The sequence below is a fragment of the Lepidothrix coronata genome, unplaced genomic scaffold (assembly GCF_001604755.1).
Source record: "Lepidothrix coronata isolate B3197 unplaced genomic scaffold, Lepidothrix_coronata-1.0 Scaffold22, whole genome shotgun sequence".
NCBI lineage: Eukaryota > Metazoa > Chordata > Aves > Passeriformes > Pipridae > Lepidothrix > Lepidothrix coronata.
Genome location: NW_016690202.1, coordinates 7555153 through 7577010, shown reverse-complemented (window position 1 = coordinate 7577010; position 21858 = coordinate 7555153). Strand labels below are relative to the sequence as shown.

The 21858-nt window shown below is 36.0% G+C and overlaps 1 protein-coding gene across 1 annotated transcript in view; it reads left to right on the top strand.

Moving 5' to 3' along the window:
- PTPRD (protein tyrosine phosphatase, receptor type D) overlaps positions 1 to 21858 on the top strand; it is a 350584-nt gene that overhangs the window by 258984 nt on the left and 69742 nt on the right. Inside the window, exons 24-25 of the mRNA XM_017808222.1 lie at positions 6885 to 6997; positions 17173 to 17270. Of these exons, the coding sequence (XP_017663711.1) occupies positions 6885 to 6997; positions 17173 to 17270 (211 nt within the window). The remainder of the gene's footprint in view (positions 1 to 6884; positions 6998 to 17172; positions 17271 to 21858) is intronic.

Sequence of the window (21858 nt, the reverse complement as noted above, 5' to 3'; positions counted from 1 at the left end):
TAAAAATGCTATAAACCTCTGGGGAGGTGGTGCACTAGGAATAATTTCATTAAATGGAGTATGTCCTCTAAAATTTACAGCTATAATGCTATCACTTGAATATAAATATTTAAATTCTGCTTGCCTCTATGGTCTTCCCACCCTAAGTGTCTTTGGTCAAATACCTCTGAAATTGCATGTATGGAACTGGCCTCAGAAAGAATTCTGTGTTCAGCAGTAAATACCTAGTCCAGAGTTGACTTGAGCTTATGTCTATATATAGATATATTTATAGAATGTTTTCAGGGCTGTAATCGTACAGCAGCATAACACATGGTCTGTTGCTTTCAAATACTATGTCTCCTGAAAGGTTCTGTTAGTGCATAGTGTTTCAGCCAATCTAATTGGTTAGCAACCAGTGAACCTCTGTTTGCATCTGTCTGTCACTTCAAAAACCAGTCGTTAGAGTTGTGCTAAAAGTGAAATATTCCTTTCTCCTGATTATTTTGAATTATTAAGAGTAAATCTTCTCTCATACTACAAAAAAAAATCCAAACAATGGCGTATAAAGCAGATGTGCGCCTGTTTCTGAAAATACTATTTACATTTATGGAACCAAACTAAAAATCTTAAATCTGTTACCAAATAAAAGACATTAGGCATATTATACAAACAGGTAAAATTTGCTTGTCAGTATTGTGAAGATATTGTCATTTACTGAAAATGGGGGACATACTTTCCATCTGTTATTTACTATTTGTACTAGAACTTTTCGGGCAAATGTCCATATGTATTTTTTTTTCTATTTTCAGCTATTTACTCTAATTTATTAAACTGCACTGAATTGGCAAATTACCTCTGAGAAATTTTGACTGCAGTTTTAGCAGCCTGTGGTCCTCTATGAACTTTTTATTTCTGTAAAAAAGAAGTATATAATTGGATATTTTTTTCAAGAGTATTCAACCTGGATGCAAGCTAACTGCTAGATTTTGATAGACTGACTGACTGTAGAAGAGCACCAACTAGACAAGAAAATAGGGATATTTAGCATCCTATTTTGAGAAAGCGGTGAAATTTAATTTCTGAGTTAAATGGATTTACTATGGCTACAGGAGTTGGATGAAAAAAATAAGCAAAAAAAAAGCCCAGGAAAACCAAACATTTTCATGGATAAAGGAAATTTTACAATATATTTGTTGAATACAGTGGAGTGTAAGTGCAACAAGTATGGTAACGAGAAAAAACAAAGGATAGAGGGCATCAGTCTAATAATACATGAACAGACATGCAAAAAATATTAAAAATAGGATGTTGTTGAAGGATCTGCAGTGCAAAGAGGACAGCTAAGAAATGACCATGTCTTTTGAAGTGCAGATGATAATAATTCAAATAAAGGTCAACTATGCTTAATTCACTTTGTCCATAGAAGCCTTTATGAACAGACTTGGACCACTAAGCTCATGATTTATAATATGACTTTTATATTTTAATTTCAATCATAGAGGAAGAATTACTTCCATTTCTAAAAGAATCACTTCAGGTGGAGAAGTCTTGCCCCTCTTTAAAGCAGACACTATCAGAGGTAGTGTGAATGAGTTGTGTTAGTTGGTTTGAAGCATATTTAACAATCCCAAAGACAAGGAGTGCATGTTTGACCTCATTATTTATTGGTAAGTTGTGTCAGGGTTATTGCCTCTCCATTTAGTCTTAAAATCTGAAAGCAAAGATGCTTCATAGAAAGTTTTTTGGATCATATATTAGAATATAGCCAAAAGGTCCTTGCAGCTCGGTAACAGTAATACACTGAAGAGTACCTTTTCTTATGATCACATATAGTAGTAATATAATAGCCAGCAACAACAGAGGCCAATTAATGTGCTGTGTGCAGAAGATCTCACAGTTTCACAGAACCGAAGGGTCACATCTCTGGAATTTGCCTCATCCCAGCCCTGCTCAGAGCATGGCCAGCTACAGCAACTTGTTCAGAGGGATGTCCCAGCAAGATTTAATGTATCTAAGAATGGAAACTCAACAACTTTTCTGGGCAGCCTGTTCTGTGTTCCAGTATCCTCACAGTAAAAATTATTTTTTCCTGAGTTACAGTTGAATATGTGTTGGCAAATGGAATTGACTTGGCCAGTAACCAGTTCAGTGTTCTCTGTCCTCGCAGCAGTGAAACCAGGAAACCACCATGCAGTCATAGGGAAAGGAGACACTTATTTTGGAGCAGCTATTTCAATCTATTTGACTTAAATATAAATAATAAAATTTAGACATCCAAGTAAATTAACTAAATCTCATTACCTTTTCAGTTATTTTCCTTTGCTCATTCAAACTTGAAGTACATTATACATCATAGTGAGATTTATAACCAGAATCTCAAACAAAGGCAAATACCTGCTTAGCTAGAGAGAGAGTGCATACCCTAGAAGAAATGCCTAACCATTATGATGGTTCTTTGAGTCTCAGTTTATATTTCAAGTTGATGTTGATAAATCATTACCTTGCTGCAACCTACAGTTTAGGTAAATCTACAGTGAATCCTTTTAACTCACTTTTAAATGTGTGGTACATATTCAATTACATAAGATTTAGGTGATTAGGAACGCAGTCAGTGAATGTTAAAGAGCTCTAGAAATTGTTCAGTGTATCTCAAAAATGGACAAATTAGAAAGAAGAGTGCCTGTCCCCATGAAGAATCCTGTCATCTGTTTTTTGGGTTTGGGAATTTATTCCTTTAACATGTGAATTTATGTTTTTAAGAAATTACAAATTCTCTAATTTCAGTCATCCACTGATGGAGAGAAAAGTGTTCCTTATTCTAGATCTTTTCATATGTGAGGAAGAGAAGTTAAAGCCACCTTGACAGACTTTGTGTTGTTTGCTTTTATAAAGTGCAGCTTTCTGATTTGGTTCAGAAGACTGGAGCCTAAGCTTGAATCTTTTGAACACAGTGAACTCTGCCACTCTGAATCATATCGTCATCGAATCATAGAATAGGTACGGTTGGAAGGGACCTTTAAGGGCCATCTAGTCCAACTGCCTTCATCTTCAACTAGGTCAGGTTGCTCAGAGCCCTGTCCTGCCAGGCCTTGAATGTATCCTGGGATGACGTATATGCCACCTCTCTAGGCAACCTGTGCTGATATTTCACCACCCCTATCATAAAAAATTTCTTCCTATTAGCTAATCTGAATCTACCCTCTTTCAGTTTAAAACCATTACCCCTTATCCTATCATTACTCCTACATAGGCTGTCCCCATCTTCCTTATGAGCACCCTTTAAGTACTAGGAGGCTGCAGTAAGGTCCCCCCAAAGCCTTCTCTTCTTCAGGCTGAACAATCCCACTTTTCTCAGCCCTTCCTCATAGAGAAGTGTTCCATCCCTCTTATCAGTTTTATGGCCCTTCTCTGGACACACTCCAACAGGTACATGCGTTTCTGGTACTGATGAACTCAAAGCTGGATGCAGCGCTCCAGGTGGTGATTCACCAATGTAGAGTAGAGGGGCAGAATCATATCCCTTGACCTGCTGGTCACCTGCTGAATCTTGAGCTTTTTGACTTAGAAGCTAAATATGCTTCTGATGGAAAAACAAACAAACAAACAAACAGATGTTAAAAAAACCACAGAAATGAAAATGGGGAAATCTTAAGTGATGATGAAGAATTCTAAGGACTTTTTCATAACGTGTGTAGTCTGGTCATCGCATACCACAAGCTATTAAAAGTTTGTAGAGCCTCTGTTTATTATGATCAACACACAGATAAACAGTGTATTAACAGTGAGTGTGTATAGTAGCACATTTTGGTGGAAGGTATTTTCCCTGTTTACCTGATCTAGATCATAGATCACTACAGATCTCTGCAGATTGGTGTAGACCTCTAGTAGGTGACATTCTTTCTAAATCTAGAAAGATGTGTAATACTTCACTAGAAAAAAATTTATGCTTACCTTACTGTTAAAAATTTCTTGTTATATTATTACCTGGCTTTGTAAAATAATTTTAAAAGTCCTCATTTCGTTTTATTCTTTTTAAAATTTAGTACAATTCTTATGTATTTCATGTATTTAACCTTGTTCTTCACTTGCTTTTCTCTCCCTTTTCTTCTCCCTTTCTCTCCTTCCCATTCTACTCTGCCCTCCACTTTTATTTTTCCTTTCCTCTCTCTTCTTGTCTCTCTTCTCTCTAAAATGTAAGAGGAAACTACATCTTAGTGACATGTAATTTTTCAATGTAATGTTAACATTATTTTGATGGGTCAAATTAAAGACCCATTCTCTAGTATCTCACTGGCTAAAATTCGAAGTCTCATTTCTTTGCAAATAGTGTCTAAGAAAGGTGTATTTTTCAGCAGAAGATTCGCTTTGGACATGACCATGTGCCCTCCATTAATTCTATGATTCCCAAGCATTAAATATTTTGATGAGCTGTCATTTCTTAATTTTGTTTAGTTATATATCTTTCAGTCAACATTTCTTATATCTTCTGTTTCCATTCTTATCCTCTGCGCTGCTGGTCAACTAACATTTCACCATTTCTCCCCTCTTTGCTGCATTAAAATGGAGCAGTAAACCTGACAGGTGAGAAGCAAAAAGTAATCACTCTTCATTTAATAAAGAAAAGGAGAAAAAAAAGGAAAGTTATCATGATAATGATCTAAAACAAAGTATCTGTCAGTCTTAAGTGAATGTAGACAGTAATCTGTCACAATGAAGGCAACTGTAGGATTTGCTATGTTATTTACAGCACTGAAAAGTAATGTAATACAAGCAGTGAAGTTTCACTGCTCTTTTTCTTGTGTCTCCGTGGGGTACATTTCCAAGAGGTAGCACAGCTATACAATGTTTATATGGTTTTATTTGCATTTTAGTGAAGGTGAATCAGTGTTTTTTTGCTATAACTAAAGTTCTTTAAGGAATGCATTGTTGTAGTTGAAGTGTTAGCTGCTCTGAATCTCCATAATGCTCCATCCACATAGACTCAATGCTGACTTACAGTTCTACAAGTGAAAATGATACAGTGATCTCTTGTCCTCTGGATTTTTTTTTCCCATCTAACTCAAAATCATTGCATAATCTGGAAGAATTATGATGACTTGTATAGGCTGGCAACATAAAAAAACCCCAACATCCAGAATGATCCTGAGAATAATACAAATAATAAACTGTTCTAATATCCTATAAGCATTCAAAATATTCAGATACATGATTAGAAGAGATTTTAGTGCTTTTATTAGAGTAATGCGAAATTTTGTTGTCCAGTGGAAAAAAGGTAAATGAAGCTTGTCTCTGGACAGTGTGAAGGACTTAAAGAGACTTAAAACTCCTAGACATAGGAAGAAGGAAATACAGATTAAAAGACTTCCTGAAAGTTACATTGCACATCTTTATTTAAGAAGAAATAGCACTCAGGCATTGTGCTACAGTGGTAGGAGTTGGGGATAGTCAAAATCAAAAGAAAGAAATTTCAAATGAGTTTATCCATAATATTTTGTTTTTAAAAAGACTAAAAAAGAAGAATAAGATGTAAATTTTTATCGCTTCGCTTAAGAGAGATTAATACATGTGCTAAGGTATTTACCAGAGACCAGACTGAGTGCTTTTACAGTAAAAAACTTTTTACTTTTTTCTATAAAAGAATAGGACTAGTGACTTTCAAAGAATACCTGCAGTGATGTTACTGTTTGACTTGTTTGCACAGCCTTTGAAATCTTGTTGTATATTACCAGGTGTTCATGATTTCAAGAACAGCAAGAAATCAACAGGAATAATAGCAGATTTAGTACCATTGTGAGTCAATTAGGAAAAAAATTAATAAATAGTGTTATGTTAAAATAAACATTGGGTACCTGGAAAAGAGTTACTTTTCACAAAGTAACTCTTCCTCTATTTGCTTTTTCATTTTATATTACATAGAGTATCAGCCAGGTTTTGTTTTCATTCAGGAGTCCACAGAGGACTAGTGAAGAAGGATTCCACTCTCTGTATAAAAATGCAGAGTGGTAGATGTTCTTCATTTAAGATAGTTCTCGATGTCTCCACATCAGAAAATTATAGACAAATAAGGGGAGTCCATTTTACCAGAAAAGTCAGTCAGAACACGTGTGGACTCTGCTTCTGTCTAGAGAAAGGAAGCTTCCTACCTTCCCACCCTCCCTCATCCCTCCTTCCTTCCTTCCCTCCTTCTCTCCTTCCTTCCCTCCTTCTCTCCTTCCTTCCCTCCTTTCCTCTTTCCCTCCCTCCTTTCTTTCTTCCTCCTATCTTTCCCATCTTGCTTTGGACAGATTGACATGAGCACTATAATTGCAGTGGAAGTCTTAGTTTAATTGGAAATACTCATACAGAATCTGAGCTGTGAATATATGTAAGTGAGGTAAGACAAATGAAGATTGTGTAGTTCAGCTCTTACAGAGATGAGAGGAAACAGAACAAATTCTTGATTCCTAGAAAGTGAAAAGGTGTCTTCTGGGATAGGTGTCTTCTGTACTGTTCTTTCTCTATACTTAAAAATGCAAACTATTTTTTATAAATGTGTGTAAAATATGAAATATTTAATGATAATAACTTGGAGTATTAATTTCTAGTTACATGTTCAAAAGTTGGCTACTTTTTTAAAAAGGTATAGCTAGATAGCTTTTAAAATACTGTGAATTGTTATAAGTTTAGTGTTATAAAAGTAAAGTATCCAGTGACCAGAAGGATATACTGGAGGATCAGTCCAAGGCAAAATGCAGTTCAAGGCAAAATGCATAATGCAAAATGCATTTTACCTTTGCACTGGATCAAATAGCCTTTCAGAAATAAACATCTTACCTTCAGAATATAATGATTAAATGCTCAGGCACCTTTGTCAAGCTAACATGTCTATCTTCTGTTTATGTGTATTCACCTTCTCCATGCAGGAAGAGGGCTGAATCTGATTCTAGAAAGAGCAGCATACCCAACAGCAAGGAGGTCCCTTCTCACCATCCTACAGATCCAGTGGAGCTGCGACGCCTTAACTTTCAAACTCCGGGTAAGAGACAATAACTTACGGAGAGCTCTGTGATCATAAGCTGATTACTGGTGCTGCTACAGAAAAGAAAGATTGGTTGTTTATAAAAATATATTCTGATCGCTTATCAGGTTTTGCACAGTATATTTCTTTGTCAGATTTTGAAATAATTCTTTAATTTCTTTATTTAAAGAAAAATCCTGCATGAAACAAACTTGAATTTATGTAAAGAAGAGCCCAAAGACACATATGCTATATGGATGTGTTTTATGTACTAAAATTCCAAGTTAAACCTAACAATGCTAGAAAATGTTATTGGGACATGTATATCCCTCTATTTATTAACAATATTCTTACAGCAACCTCTTGTTAATAAGCTTCTTTCTTATCTACTGCATAATTGGGTGATCTATTAACATAATTGTCAGTTTCACTGAATTGCAAATGTGCAACACAGAAAGGAAATACTAACTAGATAAATGGTCTTGTCTTTGAAAATAAGGCCATATGTTGTGGTTAAGGGAGTATATGAATGTCAGTAGTTCCGAGGTTAGAAGCAACACACTCTCAAATATTTTATTAAATGATTTTTTTAAATGAAACACTGTTTTCTTAAAGCTGTTTATCTGATAGTCAAGAGACACTGGGAGATAAATACTTAGTATTGAATTTTTACCACATTTTAGGAGTCAATTTTTACTTAAATTGGCTTTTGATCATGTTATATTCCAGTGAACGTGTTGTCTATTACAGGGTGTTTGCACATAGTCCCAGTCTAATGCTAGGTGTGTGCAGAATCTTCATGAGCCTTGTGTTTGTCAAACTTCTTACATTAATAACAAAAAAATAAAAGCTCATAAAAGCAGGAATTGAAGGGTTTGAGATGCTGAGAGATTAGCCTCAGAACTTGACATACTAAAGGGTTAAGTGAACTTGCAGATCTCATTTCTAGTCTTCTAAACAGTGATTATATTAAGATAATGTTGCCCCAGCAGGAGTGGGTCTGCAGAGTAATGAATGTGGCTAAAGACCCATGCATGCACATGGCAATGGTAGAAAGGGAAGAGTCTTGAGTTTTACTCCAGCCTTGCTTTTTTTAATCTGTCCCAGTACACTGAATGCTCTTAGCAGCTGGTGCAAATTAGGTGTGTTTCAGGAGCACATCTTCTAATTCAGTTTCATCTCAATATGGGAATCTTGTTGACATGCTCTGGGACCTCTCTATAATATGAACTTAAGTGCAGTAAGTGGAAATGATTGAAAGTTTTTATTCACAATTGTCCTTCTGAGACTGCAATATGAATGTAGGCTCATCATTCCTGAGCAAAGTTTTCATCTGTTATTCAGGAATTTCATGAAAGTTTTAAAGGTTTTTATAGCAATAGAAGTATACATACAAATTTTTGAAACATGAGAAGAAAAAATATGGTTCTTAAAGTCTAGCTTATGCCTAAAACAAGTCATTATTTGTATACAGTTATATACTGAGTAGAGTGGATGGCTTAATAGAATCATAAAATCATTTTGTTTGGAAAAGATCTATAAGATAAAGGAGTCCAACCATTAACCAAGCACCTCTATGTTCAACAAAAAACCATGACCTGAAGTGCCACATCCACATTCCAGGGCCAGTCAATTCACCACTTTCCTGGGCAGCCTGTTCCAACACCTGACCACCCTTTCAGTGAAGAAGTGTTTCCTAATATTCAGTCTACCTACCCAGCAAAACTTGAGGCCATTTCCTCTTCCCCTATCACTTGTTACCTGGGAGAAGAGACTGACCCCCAACTTGTTATAACCTCTGTTCAGGAAGTTGTAGAGAGCTATAAGGTCTCACCTCAGCCTCCTTTTCTCCAGGCTAAATAACCCCAGCTCCCGCAGATGTTTCTCATAAGACTTGTGGTCCAGACCCTTCACCAGCTTTGTCACCCTTTTCTAGACACACTCCAGCACTTCAATGTCTTTCTTGTAGTGAAGTGACGCTAAACTGGACAGAGTACTCGAGGTGTGGCCTCACCAGTGCTAAGTACAGAGGGACAATCACTACCCTGGTCCTGCTGACCACACTACTGCTGATAAAGGCTAGGATGTCAGGTTGATCTGCTTGTTGACCTTCCCCAGCACCAAGGTCAGACTGACAGGCCTGTAGTTCCCCAAATCCTCCTTCCCACCCTTCTTGTAGATGGACATCCCATTTGGAAACCTCCAGTAATCTGGAACATCCCCAGTTAGGCAGGACTGCTGCTACATGAAGAAAGTAGTGAGTACTTCAGTGAGTGAGTACGTCGGTCAAATCCCTTGGTACCCTGGAGTGTATCCCATCCAGTCCCCCACAGTTGTGTATGTCTAAGTGGTGTTGCAGGTTGCTGACCAATTTCTCCTAGACAATGGGGGCTTCATTCTGCTCACCATCCCTGTCTCCCAGCTCAGGGGGCTGTGTACCCCCAGAATAATTGGTGTTGTTAGTAAAGACTGAGGCAAAGAAAGCATTAATTACCTCAGCCTTTTCTTCATCCTTTGTCACTATGTTTCCCTCTGCATCCAATAAAGAATGGAATAATAACTAGGTATATAAGCATAATTTTCTGCGCTCTGTTTATTTACATGTGTAGTCTTACCTATCCCTTTAATATTCATCATAATAAAAATAAAATGTGGGCAAAAAAACCCCTGCTGCCAAGTGCTAACAATTTTATATATAATTATATTATATATTTATTAATATTATATATTATATATATAATATTATATATTATATAATTATATATTATTAATTATATATAATTAATTCTAAATTTACATTTAGGATGTAAAGTTATTAAAAAATGGCAGAATTTGTGGCACTCATAGACACTGTAATTCCACCTCATTGATCTGAAAAGAACTGGAGAGGATTGAAAGCATACTTTTCCTTGCAGGGCTATAGTTTATCTGGGAAGTTTGCAGTTTTCTGTGAGGCTAGTTGAGCAGAACATTTGCAAACCATTTCTACTCTAAACACTTATTTTTTGCTGTAAACCTTTTCACGGAATGGAGAATTACAGTTATTATTAAAAATACATAACAGACATCGAATTATCATCTTTTTACCTACTGTTGTTTCACCTAAGACCCCCAGGCACAGGTCAGGCCATTATATTACTCAGTACACAACCAAATATCAAGGAGAAATTTCTTACCCCAGTAGATTTGTTTTGCTCTGTAATGCTTCCTAATTAACATGTTTTTAATATGCAAACTTAGTCACAGTGAAGTCGAGGTACAGTTCTTGTGCTAGTAAAAGCAGAACATAACGTACATTGACTTCAATTAAGGCTACCATTTAATTAAAATGTGGCTAAATTTAACTGAGATAATTAGATCCTACTGGAATGTTTATCCAACTTTAACCAGCAATACAACATCAAATAACATGCATAAACACCTTCAAATAACATGCAATAAAAAAATTTGTAAGGTGAACACAGGGATACTACAGAAAGCCTGCATGTCCAGGATAGCAGTTTTGTTATTTTTGTTGTTTTTTCGCTTTCAAGTGTGTGGGGTTTTTTTTTCTATTATGTAACAGAAATAGGTAGTGGGATACTTCAAAGTAGGCAGTGGAGAGAAGAGATTGGGGTCTGATGTGGTTATGTGTTGGGTTCCTTTTACTGAGACATCTCCAGTCACCCTCATACAATGGCCTTATCTATTGTATAAGATGTTACCATTTCTCAACGTTGCCTATAGATAAAATAAATGACAGAGTAGTGAATGCACTTTAAAAAACAGTGTATGCCAAGTCAGTAAAAAAGCATCAGGATAGATTATTTGACATTATCACATTATTATAGTGATTTATTTCTTTGGATTATGAAAGCACCTGCAGTTTGCTTGGAGCTTTCCAGTCAGACCAGTTGCTTCCAGTGGGAGGGGAAAAAAAGTTTATAATGAACCCATAAAGTACAGCAGTGTTAAAAAAAAATTTAAATTACATTGGCATATCTAAACTGCCAGTTTTCATGGAGAGAGATGAATGAGATACTTCTATAAGATTCTGGATTGTCATAAACTTTAGTACTTTGAAAGATTTCTAAACAACCTCTTTCCAAAAATACTGTCAATCATGTATTTTCTGTAAGGAAAGGTCTGATCAGATATAGCTATCAAAATAATTTGAAAGTGAAACTGCTGGGCTAAAATTGAATTTCTAACCACACGTATAAATTACTCCCAGTACAGGTGATTAGATATAAATTTTTGAAAAAGTATGGGAAAGCAATATTTTATCTTCGATGATATTTAGAGAATGTTTTAGGTACAATTATATTACACTTTTCGTAAAATTGTCAATTCAGCATGATGATGTTGTAAAATCGCACAGTAAGAACTACCAGCACAGCTTTCCTTGCTTTCCTTTCACTTTTTATTGTCCTGTCAATACAGAACTACATCCTTCACTAATCTAGTATTTACCCAAAGAGTTTCCTACCTTACCTTGTCCAGGACGGATCAAATTAGTGTCTGGCTTCCCTCCTCACTGGGTCGAGTAACATTTGGAATAGCCTACAGTTCTATATCTAAGAGCAAGATCCCATGTTCATACATATTATCCAAAAATGTATATATGTTAGATAAGCCCATATGCCAGTGAGTGGCTCACAGCTGTGCCAAGTTCTCTTTGAGTAAACATGAAAATACACAATCTCTCAATAGGATTTCCTTTTTAAGTCTGTTATTCTTCCATAACTGGAGTAGCTGAGGAAAATTCCATCACATTTTTACCATTCTACAAGTTTCCTATTAAAATCATTAACCTGTGCACAAATTTTAGAAGTCTCAATGCCACATGGGAGAGTAAAGGTAAGCAAGGGGTAGTAATTAAACCCTCACAAAAGATCTCATCAAATAAAGAAGCCCAGTTTTGCAGAGGAAAATTAACTGAAATTAAGTGGTTTGAGTGGGTTCTGAGAGACCCAAGGCTCAGGGAAAGACTTCAATCTGCCAGTCATCCAGAGAACTAAACTGAGTCATGCTTCAAAAGTGACTGGGTTTTTTTATCCTCATTTAACTATAAAATGTGTCACACTTATAAGTAATTTGTGTAATTGGGTGCCAATTAAGCAATTATCTCATTATATCTTATGAACTAATAAGAAGCTTTGAAACACAAGAAAAATAAATAGAATTATTACAGCTCTAAGTTAAAGACTGCTTTTTTTTAATTAGATAAGTGCTCACTAAACATTTATTCCCTGAGTTGCTAAGGAAGTTCCACAAACTTATTTCCAAGATAAAGCAGAAAAAGTGTAAAACATGCCCAGAATAAAGGGGGACAAATAACAAAAGGTAGAAAAAGTTCCTGCTTTGCAAGATAGCAGGAAATTTCTTCCCATAGTTTGCCCACATGATATCTGTGAGAATTATGACAACGCTGCAGGAAATAGTTCCTTCGTCTTCATGGCAAAACCACACTGGAAATTCTTTCTTATAGTGAGCAGTTGTACACATAGCTCGTCATATGAACTTGTCCAGATAGAAGATTTAGGCACCTTAAAGAAGCATAGGGTTCGTGTGGAAATGGCATTTCTGTGATATCCCACTTCATTGCTTTCAAATCTAGAGGCAACCAAAATCTGTCTAGCTATGAGATGAAGTTGAAAATTCTCCTCACAAGAGTAATCCTTTTTTTCTTTCCTGGATTTTAGCCCATAGTTCTGCAACATGTTATTGAATTTAACATTTTTAGATCAGGATCTGAAAACTAGGTTTCCCCTTTTTTCACTGTAGGTGACTTTTATACCTCACTCAGAGCTGGTGTTTCTACTGTGGGCTAAGCAGATTCTAAGGCTACTTGTTAGAGCTTAGTCTTTGATAGAGAAGAACGGAAACTATTTTCATTCCAGAACAATTGATCTAGTTTTGAAGAACATAAAATCTTCTGGAATGACAGTGACATATGTGCATTGGAAACTATTTTAGAATAGTTGTTGCATTATGATGTATTTGTCTAGAGTTTTTCTTGTATATTTATTTTTTTAAGTTCAAGCACTGGCCTAGCTCTGACTTTATGAAAAAGAAATTTTGAAGTAACAGTAATTTTTTTTGTCATAAATACTAAGGGCATTCTTTTTAAATTTTCATGGATGCTGAATTTCTACTGAATCAGGGTCATCTGTCATTTTTTCTATTTTCCATGTCTGAATTTTAAGTAGGTATTTATTTCTGTGTTTTCGATAAGGATAGCTATCAGTAGCAATAACCACTATTACTGATTCCTTCATTTTTCTGTAAAGGAACTGTATCTTAATCACCATAGATTGGTATGTGGAAGGGTGTTCTGTGTTGCTAAATAAAAAAGAGGATGTAATAAATCAGTTTTTAAAATCACAGACCATTAACTCAATGTGGACCTAAAATACCATGAATTCGTAAAGAAATTTCTGTGACAATAATGTGTCACATTTTTGTACTCCATATACTAGCAGATATGTTCTTTCTTTTATTTGTAACTTTATTCTTGTTTATTTTGGGTATATCAACCAGCAGTTGGTAAATAAATGTGTTTTGTAAATGTTTCTAAAAGCCCTTATCATAAAACCCTGACAACAAACAAAATCCTAATTTAACGCACTAATGACAAGCCCAAAACACCCACTTGTTTCAGTGGGATAAAGGAATATAATTAACAGCTTTAATGTCTGTTGAAATGCAGATGAGTTCTGACCTTGCTCTCTTAGTTTTTCCTTTAATTGTGGCACAAAGGGTATTTCATGTTCCTTACTCATGTCTTTACCACAGATTAACCAGAAGCTAATTCTACACTGAAATCAAACCATATATTCTTATTTAATATAAATGAAGGGTTTACTACTAAGCTGCATAAGATCAATCACATTTGCCTGTCTTCTACCAAATTTGGAAGTAGAAGCTTCTAAGGGATACAGTTGCAGCTGTGTTTTGCATGTGGTGGTTTTGGGGGATTTCTTTTTGTTTGAGTTTTCAGGTGTTTCTATCTCTTTTTTTAAAAAGAGATATCCTATTTAAAAGAAAATTTGAAAGCATGTTTACAGCATGATATTTCTTTTGACTTTTTAGCATGTCACAGGATCTGTTGTAATTTAGCTGTATTTTGTCTTTAAGTTTTTGTGTTGTCATACCATGTGTTGATTGATGTGGAAGTGTGTCATCAAATAAGTGTATTTTCTTATTTGTAGCCACAGAAATGAGTTTAGCTGTATTTTGAGTGGGATCTTTTGAGTCAACTTCTACATCTTCTACCACGTGTGAGCTTAATGTTCACATTAAGCTCAATAGGAGCCTCATGCTTTTGCACAAAATATGATGAGATCTTAAAATGTTCGTTCATAGCATATTGTTATGATTCACAGACCAATTACATAACAGAAGTCCTCCAGTGGTTGTTTTAAAAAACAGCTACTTTTTTATCATCTCATTTTACCTATTTAAGATATGAAAATATACCAAATGCAATTACTTCATAATTTAAATGCAAAATATTATTTGAGGAGAGTTATTCAGTGTCCAAGTGTAGTTGCCTAAAGTGAGCCATGGACAAAGGGTTGATATGCAGTTAAAATTTGTCGGTTTCTGAAGTTGAAAGTAGTTCCTCTTTTTGCCTTAGAAAATAAAGTTTTATTTCAAATTTCATTTTTGCACAAAGTGTTTAATATGAAATCTCTCCTTGGGAAGGCCAAGTGACATATAGAGAAGCATATTAAAAAAATAGTTTAAAAAAAGAATCGATGTTCAGCATCCTTAAAAAAATATTCCTTCACAATAAGCTAATTATTGTGATTCGTGTTCCTAATGCTGGTGATTTAGTCAGGTTCATCGTGTAATGAGCAACTCTCATACTCATTGGGTTTATGTCCTTTATGTTTACAGTAGGGCAACTGCACCTTCAAGCATCTTAGTTGAGTTTCCAGACGCTATTTTGTGCATGTCTGAAGTGCCTGTATGTACAAGATTGATTGATTATGATGATCTGCTGCTGTTACTAATTTGTTTCCCATTTCCGATTGGCTTTTACTTTTTACAGCTTTGAGCAGTAATTCAGTCCCCTACGCCTCCCTGATTGGCTCTGTGTCCTCCCTCTCTAGCCAAACTACCACTCAGTCCTTATATGATAATAACTCTCTCCCACGATTCGCTCGAAAAGGTCTAAACATCTTTGTCTCTATTATTTTCTCTGTTCAAGCACTGTATTAGATGTACATCAGTCCACCTCCATTTCTGGATCAATCTAGAGTTTTCTTGTGCCTTTTCACTCACATACTTTTCATAGGGGTGCTTGATCTGGATCAATCAGTGTAATTATTAGATGACTGTCACCCACACTCATTTTGAGAGTAGCCAAGTCCTAAGTGAAATTTCTAAGAAAATGGGAGACAAGAAGAACTGCATCAAATAAATTAATACTGAGACTAAGTTTTTATTTTAATTTACAAGGAATATCCCCATTGTATCTGAATATTTAGCTTTGTTAGTTGACTGACAACTTGCCTTAATATCTACTTTAAATATGTCTTACCATCACAGACATACTGTGAAGATAATATAAAATATATAAATGTATAGGGTCAGAAGAACTAGGGCCAGTGCTGTTGGACGTTATTTTGGACTCTAGTATGACACCTGAAATGCCAAAGAATCAAAAAGAAAACAAGAATTAAAAACAAAATTGAAGAAAAGAAAAATATGCTAATGTGACTGTGTTGTAACCACATGGTCATTTTCAGCTATGTTTAAAGTAAATGCAAGTCAACTGTCTTAGGCATGCTCTTGAAATTCATGGTGACAAAGCAAACTGCATTATGCAACATGGCTTCCAGCTTGAGCCCCCTTGAGTCATTAGTGTTTTCCCTTTGTAATTTCAAGAGATCCTGGGGTTCACTAGCTTAACTTTTTCTTGCCAGCTCTGATTTCTTCCCTAAGCCATTGAAAACTCACTTTCATTTTAGGTGTGACAGTATAAATCACGAAGAGAAGAATGTAAGCATTTTGGAGAAGGGTCATGAAGACTAATAGAGTGAAATATGTTCACAAATTTTTGCCTGTCAAATCTTAAGCTGGCAGATTGTTCTAGTTGACCCCACATCTTTTCTGTCTTTCTTTTGCCTTGCTGTCCCTGTACACCCTTACACACCCATCTCTATCTCCAGTTCCCAGCTCTTCTTCTTTTTCATTCAGCATTTTCATCAGTGGACAAAGATGTTTACACCTGAAGTAGATTGTAGGTACTCTTAGGGGTTGATAAATGGGGTTTAAGGTTAAGCGTATTTTAAGGTATTAGTGCAGTCAGTATGTATGTCCAGCCAAACTGTACAACCCCTGTCTCTACAATCTGCTACTAGTGAAAACATTTTTGAAGTTCTAATTGTCTGACGTCCAATGTTGTCTTCAGTGACTGTTGTCTAAAAATACTAGTGCATGTTATTCTAGTCATTCATAGTTGCATGTCAGTCACCTCAAAATTTCTTAAAATATTGAAGTATTTCTAATTTAGCCAGAATACATAGTCAGTCCTCTAGACCTTGATGCATTATTATTAATCTTCAAGCTCTCCATTTCATTTTTATACTTTATTTTATAAGTTAGTTTTATGTTGGTTTGAGGTTTCTTTGTTTTTACCATTTCCTTTGCAGGTTCAGGTGTCTCAGGTTACCCTGGTAACCTTCATTATTCAAGCTCGTTTTTCTTGATTATGCATAAGTCACTTTGTTTTCTGTCAAAACACTATTCTTTCCCCTTTAGGGTTCTTTCAGTGTCTGTTTCTCAGCTCACATTTTCTCGTCTAATTCAATAGAGTTTCCATTTCATGCAGTGCAGGAGAAGGAGTTTGAAATTACATTAAGAGTCATTACTCAAAGCAGAGGTCGACATCAGGTCTAACTGTCTCATTTTACCATGCCTAGCTAAACTCATTGACTCATACCACAATAACTCTTTCCTCTACACTAGGAATGTTAGCTTTGGGAATATGCTTGGTGACTTCTTTTAATTTGGCTTGAGAGCTCATCTATCCAGAGCATGTCCTGCTTTGAGTAACCAAACTATTTGCCTGCTTCTCTCACATATGACATCTTTACTACTTACACATTTCTAGACATTCTAACTACTACATTTTCTAAATTTTAGACCAATGCTATCACTGTAGTGTACTTTAAATTCTGTTCCTCTTTCTTGTTCAACAGGTATGGCCAATCATCCCCCAATACCCATCTTGGAACTTGCAGATCACATTGAAAGATTGAAAGCAAATGACAATTTGAAGTTCTCACAGGAGTATGAGGTAATTTTCCTCATTTTCTTATTATTCAAATTGTTTAAAATGTCATGTTTGCTGTTTCCCAAGGCTTTTCTCTGATATGATGTCAGGTTTATATGGTATAAAATGATGATAAAAAACTCTGTGTAAAATGACTACATTGGTGAGGTAGTTCTCTTTTAATAAGGATACATGTCAGGCAGATTCCATGGGCATATACTTGAAGTAGCGTGTGAATGATACAGCACTTACTCATATTCATACACACAAACATCCGTCTTCCATGCAGTTTAAAAATCCTTAGATTATTTCAAAAATTTCCTCTGTAGTCTTGACAGGACCCATATAGTGCAAGCTCCTAAGAAGATTCAGTCCACTGCATTAATTTTGTGTGGAATAAAAGGATTTGCAAGTGCCTGGTGTCTTTAATGAAACAGTTTCAAGACAAGTACTTTCCTTCGGTCAACAATACCACTTTTTAAAATTGTGAATGATAGTCTATAAAGAGCATGAAAGGATTTAACTAGAAGAGAGTAATCATTTACAAGCCACCTTGTCAGTAACCCATGGAGTATAAAAGTATTCGTATAGTGGAGAGTAACAGCCTCTCAGGTCAGTAGTTTAGGGCTTAAGGGACATAGAGAACCATCCATTGTAGTATATTATAGCTGTTTCTTTAATGCCAAAATATTGTCTATCTCAAAAATACGTGGATAAAGTATGCACTGAACCATCAGTAACAGAGTGTTTGTTTTGATCAGCTATAGGTGATCGTGTCAGTGATCCAAGGATTAACAGCTCCCAGAGGGATCACTGACACAGTATTTGTTTATAGTCTGTTGTGTCGCTAATCCTTTCTTAAAACCCTCCAACACTTCATTAGCATGATGGAGTAAAAGCTTGTGTTACTCTTACATTTTTAGGGACTGCAGATTTGTGCATTTGAAGGTTCATACGGACACTGACCATGCCATAAAAAACCGCTGAAGATGACTTTCACATGTTGGTTTCAAAGTAACATGTGACTGCATGGTACAGAAACCAAATACATGTCCATTGTACTTTAAAAGCCTTGACAGAAAATGTTGAAAGTTAATTCCAAATACTATGATAAAGAACTCCAATTGCTTATTATTTAATTGGATGCACTGTTCAGAAAGACCTTAAGACTGCTCTAAAAAATAATCATATTAGATGTCAAAAGGAAATTATAGTTTCAACAATTCATGGAAATAAATTTGTTTGAAGACCATCTTAGGGGTGCTATTTACCATTCCAATCACAAAAAATGTGGAAGAATATTCTCATTTTTCTGTGTGGAAATCCTGTGTTTCTAAGTATAAAGATTGTAACATAAAAAGAAGCAGAAAGGAAAATTTGTGCAGCAGAATGTTCACCAAAAAGATAACATTTGGTACAAATTTGAAAATCATTTCCTGTTGTACTGTGGGCAAATTAATTTTTTTTTCTGTGCAAAAAATTCTATTTACAAGTCATATAATGTTGTACAATTTCTAGGAAAATAAACAATTCAGTTTTACTACATGTTGAACGTGATGTGGAGATGACATAGTTCTTTTTAGGCTGTAATATACTTTAAAAGTTTTGGTGGTTTGTATTTTTTATTTATTATTAAATCATCAAAATAATCTTGAGAATTTAATTTTAATAATTTATAACCAGATCAAGATACATTAAATCATTAAATTCTTAATATCTGTCCCTCCATAAGTTTTTCTATTCTGTATAAACAGGACAGCTTTCGCTTTCTTCACTTCCTTTTTCTTTTTTTTTTTTCCTTTTTTTTTATCTGGAGCAGAATGATCAGACGGTCTGAATATGGGCAACTGTGTGTCAACATCAAGCTTCATTCATATTGTTTTGCCCGATAGGGTTCAACATTTATCTTTGAAGTCCCAGCTTTAGAGATACCACTTCATTTCCACCTAGTCCAAGATTCATCCATTTTGAAACGGAACTAGTGAAAAGCACTGCTATTTGGTTTCATGGTCTAGGCTAGGCAGTGAACTAAGGCTGCAGTTTGATGATCACTGTAAGTCATCTCCCTGTCTTGGCTGTGCATTCCTGTTCTCTCTCTTGTGCCAGTCTTGGCAGTAGCACATGTGCAGCTGTTCAAGGATTATCTCAGGAAATAGATTCAGCTGAAAACTAATTGTTTTATTTTTCTTTGCTGTTTTCAGTTGGATCAGTTCCCTGAACTAGCTCACCACATGTCTGCTTGAGCTCTAGTGCCAGCACAAGTGAGCTGGTGGGTACATTTGTGGTCAGGGATTGGGACCTTCTATTTCAGCAGCAGTTCTCACTAGCATCCCTAAAATCAACTATTTGATTGCAAGGCAGAAGTAGGTACAGATGGTAACTGTTCAGTTATTATCACTTCAGATAACATTTGAACTGGTGGCACAGAAGGAAAAAGAGATGCTTTTCATCTTCAGAAGGTAAAGGTGTAGCAAGCAGCAGGAAACTGCTGACCTTTATCGATACTAGCAAATTCAATTAATTCGCATTTAGGGAAGCAAACAGTTTTCATCAATTACCACTGATGATTTTTTTTCTTTGTTATCATGCCCTTTCCTCCTTGGCATTCAATTATTTTATTTTACTTTTTATGGAATTGCTTACATTGCTTGGATGAAATTCTTCAAAAATAGACTGATAGTATGCAACAACTGTTATGACAGCTTTGTGATACCATAAAATCATCATCTTCATGGCTAGGCTTCGCGAATAAAGATTTGGGAAGGACTATACCCACATTTGCTACAAGCACGTTGGTGGCTAAAGAGGCCAATACGAGATAGACAAGTCCGGTTGCAAAAGGCACAGCAGAAAGACTCCTTAGGTGGTATCCGCAAGACACGATTCTTTCTGTGTTGTCTTTTCTCCTCGAGAGTGATCCTGTGTGCGTTCTGAATGGAAGCAGCAGGTCATAGATGTGTCTCCAGGCCTCCCAGTTTGAGGCCAGAGTAGACCAGTGATGAAGATCAATATGGCCAAGGCTGAGATGTTGTTTCAGGGAGTCCTTGTATCTTTTCTTCGGGGCTCCTCTCTTGTGGCAGCCGGTGGCAAGTTTACCATAAAGCACAATCTTAGGGAGGTGGTGGTCCTTCATCCTGGAGATGTGTCCTGCCCAACGCAGCTGTGTTCTCATCAACATGGCCTCTATACTTGTGACTGCTGCTTTTCTAGAACAGACGTGTTAGTCGCATAATTTGACCAGTGGATGTTTAGGATTGTGCGGAGACAGCGTTGATGGAAGCACTCTAGGAGTCGCAGGTGGTGGCAGTAGACAACCCATGATTCAGATCCATATAAGAGAGTAGACAGCACTATGGCTCTGTAAACACTGATTTTTATGCTTTTCTTCAAGTATTTATTTCACCAAACTCTTTTATGAAGCTTTCCGAAGGCACTATATCCCTTTGCTAACCTGTTGTCTATCTCTCCGTCAATCTTACCATCCGAGGAGATGAGGCTACCTAGGCAATTAAACTGCTGAACTGATTTGAGCTCTGATTCGCCAGTGGTGATATGGGGATGATGGGGGACTTCCTGAGGTGCTGGTTGATAGAGAACTTCTGTCTTCTTTAAACTGACTTGCAGCCCAAAAAGCTCAGCAGCCTCAGCAAAGCAGGATGTTAAACACTGCAGAGCTGCTTCTGTGTGGGCAACGAGAGCAGCGGCGTCAGCATAAAGCAGCTCCCAGACAAGATGGTTTAAAGTCTTAGTGTGGGCCTTCAGTCGCCTTAGGTTGAAAAGGCTTCCATCAGTATGGTATCGGATGTAGATACCATCCTGATCCTCAAGGTCTGCCGTGGCCCTTTGGAGCATCATGCTGAAAAACATTGTGAATAGGGTTGGATACCATAAAATTAAATACATATATTAACAGTTTCCTGATGAACACTGAGTTCTCACCCTCTTTCAGGAGGTTAGCTCCATTTCAAAAGGATGTTTATCTTTTAGCATATCCTACTTCGGTTGCCACTTCAAGGGAATTACTTGTTTCACAACTCAAACACATCTTTTTGTATTCTAAGCACCCTTTTCAGCTCTTTAGAAGTATTTAAATACTTGCTCATGTTCCAGCCACTTACTTTTGATTAGAATTTCTGATCAAAATTCAATTCAGGGTTTTTTTTTCTCGTTTTGGAAGAGTATCACTTCCTTGCCTGTTCCCACTTTCTCTTCAGGCAGACAGAAACCTACCTGTCTCTTCACAACTACCAAAAGAGTGTCCTCTGCTGATTTATACCCTCTGGTATCATCTTCTAATGAAACCCTCTAACTTCCTTGCAGTCCTGTGAAGATGAAGGATGAGACAAAGAATTTTTTTAAATTTTTTAATTCCTTTGAATTAAATTTTTTAATTCCTTAGAATATGTGCTATGTGAAATCTAGTTGAGAAAGAATCTGAAATTACCATTAAAGAAATAAGTCCAAACTACATTCTTCTGCACTCTGTTTCTGCAAGGAACATCTAGAGTAATGTGGCAAATTGGGAAAGAAGTATTGCAAAAAAGTAAGTAGCAATATACATGGTATAAACTATACATTCTCAGGAAAAAAAAAAAAAAGAGAAGGAAAAGAG